We start from the raw sequence: 15747 nt of genomic DNA, 5'->3' as shown, positions 1-15747 counted from the left end.
AAAATTAGTACTGGCGATAGTATGTATGTATTTCTTTAAAATAAGTATTAGTACTAGCGGTAGTGTGTATGAATTTGTTGAAAATAAACATTAGTACTGGCGGTTGTGTGTAAGTATTTGTTGAAAATAAAGATTAGTACTGCCGATAATTTGTTTGTATCTTTTGAAAATAAAGATTAGTACTGGCGATAGTGGGTATATATGTGTTGAAAATAAAGATTATTAATAGCGATAATGTGTATTTATGTGTTGAAAATAAAGATTAGTACTAGCGATAGTGTGTATGTATCTTTTGAAAATAAAGATTAGTACACTTGATAGTGTTTGTATGTATTGAAAGTAAAGATTAGTACTGGCGATAGTGGGTATATATGTGTTGAAAATAAAGATTATTACTAGCGATATTGTGTATGTATGGGTTGAAAATAAAGATTAGTAATGGCGATAGTGTGTATGTATGTTTTGAAAATAAAGATTAGGACTGGCGATATTTTTTATGTATGTGTTTAAAATAAAGATTAGTACTTGCGATAGTGTGTCAGTATGTTTGGAAAATAAAAATTAGTTTTGGCGATTGTGTGTATGTATGTGTTGAAAATAACGATTAGTTCTGTCGATAGTCTGTATGTATATGTGAAAAATGAAGATTAGTACTGACGATAGTGTGTATGTATGTGTTGAAAATGAAAATTAGTTTTGGCGATAGTGTGTATGTATGTTTTGAAAATAAAGATTAGTACTAGCGATAGTGTGTATGTATGTGTTGAAAATAAAGATTACTGCTTGCGATAGTAGATATGTATGTGTTGAAAATAAAGATTATTACTAGCGATATTGTGTATGTATGGGTTCAAAATAAAGATTAATATTGGCGATAGTGTGTATTTATGTAATGAAAATAAAGATTAGTACTGGCGATAATTTTTATGTATGTGTTGAAAAGAAAAATTAGCGCTAGCGATAGTGTGTATTATGTATCTGTTGAACATAAAGATAAGTAAACGCTATAGTGTGTGTATGTATTGAAAATAAAGATTAGTACTGGCGATAGTTGGTATGTATATGTTCAAAATAAAGATTAGTACTGGCGATAGTTGGTATGTATGTGTTGAAACTAAAATTATCAATAGCGATAATTTGTATGTATATGTTGAAAATAAAGTTTTGTACTTGCGATAGTGTGTATGTATGTGTTGAAAATAAAGATTAGTACAAGCGATAGTGTGTTTGTATGTGTTGAAAATAAAGTTTATTAATCACGATAATGTGTATGTATGTTTTGAAAATAAAGATTAGTACGGCGGTAGTGTGCATGTATGTGTTGAAAATATAGATTAATAATGGCGATAGTGTGTATGTATGTTTTGAAAATATAGATTAGTAATGGCGATAGTGTGTATGTATGTTTTGAAAATAAAAAGTAGTACTGGTGATAGTGTGTATGTATGTGTTGAAAATAAATATTAGGATTGGAGATATTTTTTTATGTATGTGTTTAGAATAAAGATTGGTACTGGCGATTTTGTGTATATATGTGTTTAAAATAAACATTAGTAGTGGTGATAATAAAGATTAGTTCTTGCGATAGTGTGTGAGTATGTTTTGAAAATAAAAATTAGTACTGGCGATTGTGTGTATGTATGTGTTGAAAATAAAGATTAGTGCATTCGATAGTCTGTATGTATATTGGAAATGAAAATTAGTGTTCGCGATAGTGTTTATGTATGAAGATTAGTACTGGCTCTACTGACGATAGTGTGTATGTATGTGTTGAAAATGAAAATTAGTGTTCGCGATAGTGTTTATGTATGTTTTGAAAATAAAGATTAGTACTGGCTCTAGTGTGAATCTGTGTGTTTAAAATAAACATTAGTCATGTTGATAGAGGAGAGATGTGTATTACAAGTCATTTTGTTGACAGATTTGATAATAAATTATGATAACCATGTTGATAATTACAGACGTAGTGTTATAAGTAATTCTTGCTTACTACTTTTTAGATTGTGTTCTGTTTTTTATAAGAGCTTTTACATTAATTTTTGTTAATACAGTGTTTATGTTATCATCCTTAAAACCAGTCAGCACGGGTAGTCTACTGCATAGCTTTGTGTTTACCAAAAACTGTGTGTGTAGAAAAATCTCCTTCCTTCTCTAGTTAGACAGATGTAGAACAGTTTGATTTTTCTCTATTAAGATAAATGTAGAACACTTCGATTCTTTTTCAACTGAGATAAATGGAGAAAAGTTTGATTTTTGTATACTGAGATAGATGTATAACAGTTTTATTCTTTCTCTACTAAGATAGATGTAGAACAGTTTGATTTTTTCTCTACTAAGAAAGATGTAGAACAGTTTGATTTTTCTCTATTAAGATAGATGTAGAACACTTCGATTCTTTTTATACTGAAATAAATGGAGAAAAGTTTGATTTTTTGTATACTGAGATAGATGTAGAACAGTTTGATTCTTTCTCTACTAAGATAGATGTAGAACAGTTTGATTCTTTCTCTACTAAGATAGATGTAGAACAGTTTGATTTTTTCTCTACTAAGACAGATGTAGAACAGTTTTATTTTTTCTCTACTAAGAAAGATGTAGAACAGTTTGATTTTTCTCTATTAAGATAGAGGTAGAACACTTCGATTCTTTTTCTACTGAGATAAATGTAGGTAAGTTTGATTTTTTGTATACTGAGATAGATGTAGAACAGTTTGACTGTTTCTCCATTGAGGCAGATGTAAAAAGTTTGATACTTTAACTACTTGTATATATGTAGAACAGTTTGATTTTTTCTGCACTGCGATATATGTAGAACAAACACTTTGATTCTTTTTCCACTGAAATAGATGTAGAAAAGTTTGAACCTTTTTCTATGAACAAGAACAGTTTAAGCCTTTCTCTACTGCTATAGAGGTACAACTGTTTGATACTTTCTCTACTGAGGTAGACCTGTGAAAGTTTAATACTTTCTCTACTGAGATAGACTTGTGAAAGTTTAATACTTTCTCTACTGAGATAGACTTGTGAAAGTTTAATACTTTTTCTATTGATGTAGATCTGTGAAAGTTTAACACTTTCTCTACTGAGGTAGCTGTAGAACAATTTGATTCTTCCTCTAATGAGATAGAAGTAGGAAAACTTGATTCTTTTTCTTCTGAGATAGTTGTAGAACTGTTTGACTGTTTGTCTACAAAGGTAGATAGAATAATTTGGTTGTTTCTCTACAGCGATTACTGTTTGATTTCATTGATATTGCGCCTACGGCATTTTAGGAGTTATGGTTAAGAGTTAAAAATACCTCTTACTTAGCAGGGACATAAGAATAGTTTGCCATTAAATGAATTTCATGGTATGCGCACTGAATCTACCGAAGTATGTAATTGCTTTCATTGGTTATTTTTAACTAATAATTCCAACCGTAAATCTTATATTGCTGGTCACTTTTCTCACGTATGTATTTCCCCAATAACTTTATCATTACTACACATCCAAGTGTTTCAACTGAGCACTGGTGCTGATGACAACGTTTTGTTTAAAAAAACCCTGAGTTTTGATTGAAATGAACCATTAATTACAGTTTTAATAAACGTGTTCTTTATCTATATTTGACCTAATTAAAGGGTGCCTTTTTTCTTTTGAAAAGCCATTCTGAACTATTTAAAAAAGGAAAACAAAACAAAGCTCATTAAATACTGTTATTAATTTTATTAGGGCTTAATCCGTTGTTTCTTCTTTAACTAATCCGTAAATATGAGATTTACTAAGAAAATATACAACATTAATCTCAAGGTTATCTTCCATCTGTATCAAATAAAACTACTTTAACGATGTTGTGTTGCCACACACTTTCTACAAAAACTACATAACATTGTAGAGTTACCACATACATTCAGTAAGTATTGTGTAACACTCTAGAGTTTGCCACATGCAATTAATAAAAAATACGTAACAATACAAAGTTGCCATATACCTTCTGTAAGCCAGACAGAATGTTCGGTACCATTGGTAGTTGAAATTCTTTCAAGTAGGAGCAAAGTAAATTAATGAATGTGACCTTTATTTTTTTTCTTTTTATAGCTATAGTTTTATGTGATGGTAGCTCGTCTAACCGAATCAGTTTTATTACTCATCAGGATATCTACCAGCCTACCCTCAAATTGAAATTCTTCTCAGCAGAATTAGATTAAATTCATCAGTAAGACTCTAAACGCGGTTATGTACATCAGTCGAAAGATTTTGACCTCCTGAGTCCAAAACTGTAATTACATCTCGCGTTAGTCAAGAGATGGTGGAGCTGTGAGATAAAAGTTTGCATGCCGTTCTATTGGTAAAAATAGATAACAGCAGAGTGTATCCTTACATATAACACCATAATGTATCCTTATACGTAACACCATAGTGTTTCCTTATACGTTCAACGCAATGTACATAATATATAAGTTAAACATAGCATCACTAAATTACCATATACACTATATAAAGTAGAGATAGCAATACTAAACTGCCATGCAAACTGCATATGGTATACATACCATCACTAAATTACCATATATACTACATAAAATAAACAAAACACCACTAAATTACCGTGTACACTATATAAAGCATATTTAATAGCACTATCATGAACACTATACAAAGCACCACTAAATTATGATATACAATTTATAAAGTATACATAACACCACTAAATTACTATGTACACTGTATGCAGTATACGTATCACCACTGACTTACCTTCTACACATTCAAATTTTGAAAAACGTGTGTCTGCCCACATCAAAATGAATTAAAGTAAGACTTCTGGTTGCAACAAGAGCTACCAGGTTTACTGTATAGTTTTAATTAGGTGTTATACTCGCTAAAGCCTGACTACATACGCTTACAGGTCAAAGATTATTTGACGAAATGTTTTGGGACGTACAATATTGAACCTACTTTCGTCCATAAAAAAAAGAACAAAAGAACATGGTGTTCTGGGTTTTTTATGTGGATAAGTATATTATTATAATAATTTTTATTATTACAAGGGTTGAGTTTTAAAGGCATGTAAATAATCTTTAAATTACTACAACAATATAAACGCTTTTGTTAAAGTAATTAAAAATCCACTCTAATTTAATATACTTACACATTTCCTTTTCAACAGTCATCAGTAGCCGTTTCTGTCTGTGATACTCCACTGTTTTCAGTAGATCAGTTAAGCCTTTTTTACGCATTCAGTCACTGTTGTTATTATACTATTAATAAATGGTGTATCGTTCGCTTGTTTCTTAACGTGAACCACTCAGTTTATCTTCTTTGTTTAACCGGTATTCATTTCTTTCTATTCCAAAACCTTGCAACGGTTACTTGTTTTCTTCTCTTAAATGATAACTCTTTTATATCAGCTGTTTCTATCCATCTTTTCCGACTTCTTCATACGTTTTCTTTCTATTTATCATGTATTTTATTACTCACTATGGACGTTACACTCTTCTTCTAGTGTCTATATTCCAAGGTTCTGTATTTCTCTTGCTGTATCTTTTACTTCTTTTCCCATCTGTTTTATTTCTTGTAACCCTAACCACCATTGTTTTGTCCAGCTTTTTTTTCTTTATTGTTGTATGTTATTGTCGTGCTTATATTATATTCTTCACGTCTATTCCTAATTTCTTCACATGATTAGTGGTATCTCTTTATCTGGTTCTGCCTAATCCACAGTTGTAATTCACCATCTTAACACGTAATAACTTTCACTACTGGATTATTGTTTAAGATTGTTTGTAACTCTTCTTTCTGCTGTGCTACAAACTGAATTCATTCACACTGTAGCCCTTGTTGTGGGTGTGATTAACCCTTTTTAACTGTTAGTTGCTTACACTTTATATTTTACCCGTTTTACTGAGTTTGATTGTTCTTCAACTATTTTATGAAAATTTATATTTTTAACACTTAACACCTAGATATTGGATTTTGTATTTTAAACATTTTTGAAGCCTCTTTATCAACTCCTTTATTTGCTTACTGAATTTAATATAATTGCCACATCCAGTATACCCCAGTACATAAATGTTTGTATTTGTTAACACCATCTGCGGTAATGAAGCTGTTCTACACGAGTTAATACTGGAAAAAAAAAAGAACGATTTTATACATAGAATTTTAGAGCAAGGGAGTTTGGAAACTGTCGTCTCCAGATATTAATTTATAGTAATGAAATATCGGGAGTAAACACAATATACCAGCGTTGTCATGGTTATACGGTCATTTGTATTGCTCTTTCTTTAAGTAAGTCCTGGCCCGGCATGGACAGGTGGGTTAAGGAGTTCGACTCGTAATCCGAGGGTTGAGGGTTCGAATCCCGGTCGCACCAAACATGCTTGCCATTTCAGCCGTGGGGACGTTATAATGTTATGGTCAATCCAAATATTCGTTGGTAAAAGAGTAGCCCAAGAGTTGGTGGTGGGTGGTGATGACTAGCTGCTTTCCCTCTGGTCTTACACTACTAAATTAGGGACGGCTAGCGCAAATAGCCGTTGTGCATGTTTGCGCGAAATGAAAAAACAACAACAAAAAACAAACAAGTAAGTCCTAAAAAACGACTGCGGTGATTGGTGGATTAGAAGCCGAACTGAACCGTTTAGTTTGTTTTAATTAACAGGCAATAGTGTGCGGTGTCTGACTACTGAAAGCGTCTTCTATTCAGGAATTAGAATGATCGAGTTTTGATTTGCTCTCATGTTCGTGTTATGCTGGTAGTTCCTAATTTTGAACCGATAGACCAAAAGCTAGGAAGCTTATGAACCAGTTCTTGGGATACGCCAATCAAATAACGAGATTTTACCACTTCCTGGAGTCCCAAAGCGCGGAAGTCAATTTTTTTTTTTGAGAGAGAGCAAACGTACTCGAACCGTGGACCCTCGGATGAATATTCTGGGATGTTAACCACTAAGATACACCTGACTCGTGAATGAGTTAATATTTTAAAAAGTTGTAAACGTGAGCATTTCAAAGATTCGTAGTATTACTATTAAATGCTCATTTTAAGAAATGAAATACGATTCTTACAATTATGTAATTTTATAAGCTGTCCTCTTGAAATATATACGTAACAGTGAAGATAAAACCAAACCAAACGTTAGTACAAGTTCTTTACGTGTGAGGGACCAGAATGCTTGCTCTGACCACTAGTAACAGTGCTCTTACTTATCAAATTTCTTTCTAGATGCTTAGCCACACAAAGAAACCTCTGAAGACGAAATAATCAGATACAATACCGTAGGCGTACAGCCTTTAGGTCTTCCTAGAAATGACACAAGAGGAAGACATATATGGTTGGAGCAAACATATCTAAAACAACAGTTTCTAATGATCTAAAATTATTCCGTCACTTTTTTTCATTGTCCAATAGCTTTGACCGAAATGCACATCTAAGTCGCACGAGGGCGCTAAAAACGTGTGAACATTTTAACCTGCAAATTAATATTGTGGCTTTAATATGCGCGTGTAAAAAGTATTTATGATTACCTTACTGTATCCACAAACTTTAATTCTGGGTTTCTGTTTTTACTTCAAAAATGCATTTATATAATAAATATACCGTGTTCCTAGTTGTTTAAGTTTGCAAATTATCGATTTTACACGAATTTTTTCACCTTTCATTTTTATTTTTAGTTCATTCCTTTGCAGCTGTAAACTAACGGATTTATACAATAAAATTTATGGTTCGATTCTCCAAGCTAGAAAAACTCCAGATAGCTTAGTGCTAAAAAAAACATTTGTAATTTTAGTGGTCAGGTTTTATATTACAACATTTTGTCTTTCTTAGTTTGATCCAGACGTTCGGGTGCTTTGGTTTCCTATGTCTGGCACTTTATTTCTGTTTGTTTCGATTTGTAAATTCTGAACTTCTATTCGAATTATTCATATTTTAATTTTTATTTTTGGTTCTGAGATGTAGAGGGCATAATAGTTAGGGTACTTTTGATTGTGATCTCAGTATTTGTTCTATCCACGTTTTATACAATAGATTGTAATCTTATTATTTAAGAGCTTTACAGTTAAGGTATTTTGTCGTATGATTTTCCTAGCTACAGCTGTAATTGAATGTCTTTATTCAACCAAATAATCACATCAAAACAATAAACTTAAATTATTAGACAACTCCGTATTTAATGTGATTACCCGAATAAACATATTAAGAGAGTGTAAGTGTCTTGTGTTTGATTCAGAGTGTAAAATGTTATCAAGAAATGGTTCTCTTTCGAGTTCTTTTTTCCTTCCATCTTGTTGTTTTCGTTTAAAAATCGACTGAACGAGAAATTCTTACGGACAAGGAGATTTATTCAATATTAGTTTCATGTTTAACAATTAGAATTATTAATGAATTCCGTTCACAGGAAGCAAAGAAAATTAAAAAAAACACAAACGTAAACAAATAAATGGTAGAAAATAAAGCAATGGCTGAGAAATGATTCTCAAAATAGTATCCAAGCAGAAGTTATGTAAGACACTGACGTCATTGAAGACTTAGCATTCAAGCGTTTAGTCGATTGGTAGCCTCAGGCTGACGTAAAAGCTAGCCTTTCGTACCGTAAAAATACCTGCATTACAACAGAAATCTGGTGTCAGAAGATAAGTATGTGTTTCGTGGTGAAACTCTAAGTATTTGTTACATAAAATACAATGAAAATTGTGTTAATCTCACGATTTTATGGAGAAAAAAAACCTATAAAAAACCCAACAATAACCCAAAATAAAATCAACTTCTTATGTTTTAACCTGAAAACAATTTCATTCACTGAAGAAAAGCTAAGTGAAAAGAACGAAATTTATTATTGATTTTTAACATCGTAGACAAAAGTGAACTAAAAACATACGTCCTAGAAGTAGAATTTGTTTGAGAATTATGATCTTGAGCCGTAACGATACAATTTGTTTTATTTCTTGTTGCTTGATCCTATCTTTATTTGGGTTACTTATTGTACACGGTATTATTGACCCTTCAGTCCACCACTCAAAATTGATAAACATTATAGATTTTTATATCCATCTTAAACGATTGACTGAGCCACGCAAAGCACATGCTTTGGTCTTAGACGTCAATGTAATGTTTCTTTTCCAGTAAAATTGTCTTATCAGAGAAACAGGTTCTATGATACAATTATAGCCAGCGAATTACGTATTCTTGTTTGGATCTTTGTAAGATTTGATTGTTAGAACATTCACTTACACAAGTTGGAAATCATCTAATTATTTATTTTAAGTCATTTCCACGATATATAGAAGGTATAGCTTGGTAACGTGTTTTAACCTATCACAGTGGTTATAGCTTTGTAACATGTTTTTACCTATTACAGTGGTTATAACTTTGTAACATGTTTTTACCTATTACAGTGGTTATGACTTTGTGATGTATTTTAACCTATTAATAGTGGCTATAGCTTTGTAACTTGTTGCTCTCCCCCAGTGGCATAGCGGTATGTTTGAGGACTTGCAACGCTGAAAACCGAGTTTCGATACTCGTGGTGGGCAGAGCACAGATAGCACATTATGTAGCTTTGTGCTTCATTCAAAACAACAACACTTGTAACTTGTTTTAATTTATTGTAGTGACCATAACTTTGTTATGTGTTTTAATCTATTACAGTGGCTATAGCTTTGTAAAGTGTTTTAACTTGAGGTAATGTTTATATTTTAGTAACTTTCTATAACTTGATGTAATGGTTATAACGTGCTTATGTTTGGTCTAGTAGTATATCCCTGTAATCTGCTTTAAAATGATGTAGTAGACATAACTTTGTAAGTTGTTTTAGTGGTAAATCTGAGACATTTGACAAGTTATTATAGAATGTAGAGTTATAAGAGGTGAGAATTATACGCCTTATTAATCAGAGATGATGAAACGACAGAGGTCAACGCACAATATCAAGATTGGTAGTGATGAACATTTAAATCCTAGAATGTAGTGGTAAGACAATCACCAGCTAAGAGAGATCATACTGTGGACAATTCAATGGATTGGTGTAAGAAGGGAAGATTAAGGAAAAACTAGGAATGGACAGACAACAAATAGGGAAGGTAAATCCCTAAAGATCAGCGAACTGTATCTCTTGCTAATTATTTGAAGTACTACGCTCTCTGATGTCGCGTGACCTTTCAGGAAGCTCCAGGACTATGCTATAGGTTTTTGGTAGCGATTCCCTTATTGTATATTGTATGACCTCTTTGTTAAATGAATCTTTTGTCTCAGTGAAAATGATTCATCATTAATTTGAAAAAAAAAGTTACACTGAACATTTGGACACAATACACAACTTCGTCGACCTTTTGCAATGCAGGAGACCTTGAATCACACGTGAAAAGTATAGGTTGCACAATGACACTCTTAGCTATTGACATCGAAAAATGTGTCGTATGGTTGTGAATTACAAGGTGGAAGAGGTTCCCTTGATCTTTGACCGGTTACGAGAAGTCTTTTGTTGACCAATTGATCATTGATAATTATTCCAATCGATTTTCTGAGTCGATTACATAGATGATGAACTAGCGATTTACAAATGATATATTTTACAGATTACTTTCGTTGATCATTTCTTATCATCTTTCAGGCTGTAAAGATTAGTTATTGGTGTACATACGACACCTGGTTCCGTGTTTGACAATCTGTTTCAAAAAGCTTACTGGCCACAACAAAGAAGAATTGTAACCAATGCAGAAGCCCTTAGAACAAGAAATCAGCAAATGATCTAGATGAAAACCAAATGGGAGAACTTTCTTTCCTGTGAAGGAAGTAGATGTGCACTAAAAACAGGACTACGTTAGACAATAATAAACGACACAACTATTGCCTTTAGATGTAATTTATCAAATAGTCTAACTCTGTTTTCTTGATTTCCTGGTATAGTGTAGTTGCTGTTAGAAGCAGAAATGACATAATTTCTGTACCACCAGTTAAACTCCAATGAAAAAAGAAAACTGCATGTATTAAATATTTATTTTTCATAACAGACGGACAGAAACGTAATTAAGAAATGAGGAAATAAAGAGTGTTGTGTTTCCAGTAAAAAAAGAAAAGATACAAAATATATATATATATATATATATATATGTTATTTTATGCTTGTTTCATAATAGACGAGCATTTTTAGTAGGAGCTAAGGGTCTCTTTTCCAATTTTTTGTCTAAATTATTGTTACTTTATGTAAACTTGCAACATGTATAAATATATTTGTTTCTACATTTAGGTATGTTCTGAGGCGGAGGTGTCCTCAATGACGTCTCACCCTCCACCCACCTTCTCTATCCCCTGTGAGAAAGACTCCAATTGTGATAAGGAGCTAGTTTCTAGAGCGTCATTTCTCTCTTTGGGTTCCACAGTTTTACCAGTAAGTGGACAACTAGCTGCGGCTGGTGACAGCACTTCTTCATCCATCAATGACCTCAGTTTTGAAGCGGAGCAGCTGGAAAGAGCGATCAGGCACAATGACATTTCCTTCGTTCGGCGAATGTTGGAGTTGCATCATAGCCGATTTCCCGTGGACCTCCACGGAAGTATTTTGGACAAAAGCAGCTGCGAATCCCACAGTCGCTGTGTCAGCCAAGATGTTGAGATTCTGTTGAGAAAAAGTCAAACCTTGTTAGATCGGCTGGACCGACAAGATAGTCTGTCACTCGAACAGGATTCTCCACCCGTTTTTGCCAGTGCTCTACATCTAGCAGTTGAGTGCAAGTCTTTTGATGTTGCTCGCCTTCTCCTGAAATATGGCTTAGACCCCAATGTTCGTGGGCCACTGGTTGGAAGTTCCAACATCTGGCGACATGGTAGCTGCTCTTCTACTACAGATGAAGGGATTGAATTTTCTTGTACCAAAGGAAGGCGACTTAGCCATTTCTTAAGTCCTGGTGCCTCTCGTTTCTTGCTCAACTGGAGTCCTAGTGTTTATAATGAAAACAGTAACAGTAGGTTTTCGCCATCAAAACGATTACTTTCTATTAGGCCTACGCTTTCTTCAGCTCAAACGACAGTGTTTCTTGGAAAAGATGGGGCCAGTGTGACTTATGAAGAAGTCTTCACGCGCGACTATTTGTATAACCTTCCACCTCTTTTTCTTGCCGTGGCAGTGGGGTTTCCTAGCATTGTACATTTACTCTTAAGATTTGGTGCTACGGTCAATTATCAAGAACAAAATGGCGTCTCTCCTCTACACTTGGCTGTTATTAAAGACAGAGTCCCATGGCACTGTGTGCGAATTCTTTTGGAATGTGGTGCAAAGGTCACTTTAGAGAACAAACAAGGCTTCAGTCCTCGGGATCTGACTGAATTTGACTTAAGTAATCTCCAGTCATCGCTGGTCGACAGTGCTCTAAGTTGTTTCATATCGGACGCTAGCACTTTACAGCAAACTATAAACTGTGAAGAACCAACTCTATTAGGTTCACACCTTCGTTCTAACTTACTGAAGAGGTTCCACTCTACCGAAAAATCACATGGCCGCCATCACTTGAAGAGGGCCGAGTTCCTCTCAGAGGAGGGAAAAACTCGAGTTTCCCCAGGAGGCGATTCTTCTTCTTCCTACCACGGGTCGTTTCGGAGTTTCCATAGTAACAGAAGCATCTCCAGTGTCGTTGGGATTCCTCATGAAGATGAAAAGATGTATTCAGCTGTATATGAAAAGGTAAATTACTCCTTTTCGGAAACATATTGTGCTTTTTACATAGTTCTTTGAGAGAAACACTTTACTCTAAGTTCATATAAATAGTCAAATAAAGAGTCCTATTGATAAACTTATTATACTCATAATTGTGGTATTGTACTCAAAATGTCTATAGATAGTCAGGTAAAATATCCTTTTATATAGATAAAGAAACAATGTTCTTTGAGAGAAACACTTTATTCTAAATTAATATAAGGAGCCAGGTAAAGTGTTCTATTGAGAAACGTATTATACTCAAAATTTATATAAATAGCCAGATAAAGTGTCCTTTTGAGGAACAAAGGGAAGTATAATTTTGAGAAACGTATAAGAACTCTTCATATGGTGAGTGAGTTGAAATTTCCTTTTTGGAAACTTTTTGTATAGATAGCGAGGTAAAGTGACATAGCACTATTCGTAACTTGGGTAGAACACTGGAATGTAATAAACTGTAATAAACATTAGATGGAATAACTTTATATTACTGGTACAAAAAACAATAAAACTTAGACAGAACACAATACTATTTAGTTGGGTTTTAATCACGCAAGTAAGTCGTCTTAGCTTATTTCTGACCTGTGACGTAAGTTACCACATCAGTATAACTTCTAGTGTCTGTTTAGAAACCCCTAAAGTTCCCGGTGTAAAAGACAATCGAGAAATATAAAGACCTTATTGAATATTTTACTGTATTTTCCAGGCTAAGAATGGTCCAGTTTTACTCCAGACATGGTTTCGGTCCCACTCATTTCTTTTAGTATTATTATTGGTTTCGTATTTTCTGGGATCCACTGGCAATTATACATAACCACAGCCTTTATCGCAGAAGTTGTATAGTTTAATACACATGTTTCAAGTTAGCGACGAAACTGTTAGTCCTACTTGAGATTGTGGACCGTTGATTAATCGACTTTGATTGACAGGTTAAAGTTTTAAAAGCAGCCAATAAAATGCGACACTTCAGATGTTTGTCAAGCAGCATAATGTTTTTGGTTATATATAACAGTGCAGACTTTTGCCATTCTTAATTATACCCTAGCGTTAAAATCGTGTACTTCTGTAAACATATTTCTCTTCTGTAAAACGGGATCTAGTGTAATATCACTCTGGTGTGTAAATAGTGTACGACTGAAAATATGTCTCTAATGTGAAAATCAGTGCTATAAACCAGTTCCACTTGGGAAAAATTGTGTACTCATATATATATTGCCTTCTATATAATAGCAACATCAGCTGCTGACGAAGTGGGTGAAATACAAGAACATGGATTAATTTCTGAGTAAGATGATACGTGGCCTTGTGTATGGTAGTGTTATTTCAAGTAAACGTAGTCACCGCTGTTAACACTACTAATTAAGGATAGCGGCTATGATTTCGCGAACATTTGAACCCTGGCGACTTTCCTATGCGATATAAGCCAAACAGAGGTTTCATGTTGACAAGTTCTTAAAGAACAAAGCACAAAGTGTGAACTAGTAGTACGTTATCATGTTCATGTTGTTGTTTGGTGTACTTTTCTAGAACAACGATTCTGACTGCCTTATTGACAGCTATGCCATATTATGCTTATTGCTGTCACAGAAAGCCATGTCTCGAAATTGAATGAATTCAAATTGATCAGTATTACTTGGAGCCATACAAACCTTTCTCGCGTGTTTAAAATGAAAAATTATGGCATTTTTTCAAACCCTATTTTAAATTAAGTTTCTTATTACAAGAAACTAGTATCGTTTACTATATTTTTACACTACATTTTGTCATCGTAAGACCTTAAATTAACAACGTAGTGTCATAAAAGAACATTTTCACATTGAAAAAAGCCTAAATAAAAGACGGACACAAATATTATTAGTGTTTCTCGCGACATATATGAATCAGATTAAAACAGTATGTACGTTGAGGAAACTTGAGGGCGAAATCTGAGTATTCCCTATTATGCATAAACAATAATAGGTGGCGTTCAGTAGGTTTAAGCAGTGGTTGAGAGATTTGAAGAGATTTTTTGAGAGGTGGGATTGGTTGATGTTTTTCACAGTTATCGGGTGTCGTTCTTTGATTGGTTGATGTTTTAAAAGACTATTTATTGGTTGTTATTTAACCTTTATAAAATTATTGGTTATTTGTTCGATTTATTGTTGTTTTTAAATGATATTGTTTGTTTGGTTTATTGTTTTTATTAAAGGAAACATTAATAATCCAAACAAACAATATTCTTTAGAAACAGCAATAAACTAAAGAAATCATATTCTTTTAAAACAGCAATAAAGCAAACAAATAATATTATTTAAAATAACGATAAACTAAACAACCAATATTATTTAGAATAAACTGTTTGACTTATTTTTGTTTCTAAAGAATATTATTTGTTTGTGTTGTTGTTGTTTCTAAATAATATTGGTTGTTTGAGTTATTGTTATATTTAAAGAATATTACTTGTTTGGTTTATTGTTGTTTCTAAAGAATATTATTTGTTTGGTTTATTGTTGTTTTTAAAGAATATAGATTGTTTTGTTAATCGTTATTTTTAAATGATATTGGTTGTTTGGTTTTTGTTGTTATTAAAGGATATTGGCTGTTTGGATTATTTGTGTTTCTCAAGAATATAGTTTATTTGGTTTATTGCTGTTTCTAAATAATATGATTTGATTTGGTTATTGCTGTTTCTAAAAATTTCGTTTGTTTGGATTATTGTTGTTTGTAAAGAATATTATTTGTTTGAGTTATTGTTGTTTCTAAATAATATTGGTTGTTTAGTTTATTGTTGTTTTAAATAATATTATTTGTTTGCTTTATTGGTGTTTTTAAAGAATATGATTTCTTTAGTTTATTGTTGTTTTTAAAAAATATTGATTCTTTGAGTTATTGATGTTTCTAAAGAATATTGTTTGTTTGGGTTATTGTTGTTTTTAAGTAACATTGGTTGTGTTGTTTATTGTTGTTTTAAATAATTTTGTTTGTTTAAGTTATTGTTGTTTTAAATAATTTTGTTTGTTTAAGTTATTGTTGTTTTAAATAATTTTATTTGTTTAAGTTATTGTTTTAAATAATGTAAAGTGTTTCATTTATTATT

At 32.7% G+C, this 15747-nt stretch overlaps 1 protein-coding gene across 1 annotated transcript in view; it reads left to right on the top strand.

Moving 5' to 3' along the window:
• The window catches only part of LOC143255479 (uncharacterized), a 221087-nt gene that overhangs the window by 130612 nt on the left and 74728 nt on the right, over window positions 1–15747 (top strand). Inside the window, exon 4 of the mRNA XM_076511206.1 lies at window positions 11229–12659. Within this exon, the coding sequence (XP_076367321.1) occupies window positions 11229–12659 (1431 nt within the window). The remainder of the gene's footprint in view (window positions 1–11228; window positions 12660–15747) is intronic.

The sequence above is a fragment of the Tachypleus tridentatus genome, chromosome 7 (assembly GCF_004210375.1).
Source record: "Tachypleus tridentatus isolate NWPU-2018 chromosome 7, ASM421037v1, whole genome shotgun sequence".
NCBI lineage: Eukaryota > Metazoa > Arthropoda > Merostomata > Xiphosura > Limulidae > Tachypleus > Tachypleus tridentatus.
This window is presented reverse-complemented; position numbering and strand designations above follow the sequence as displayed.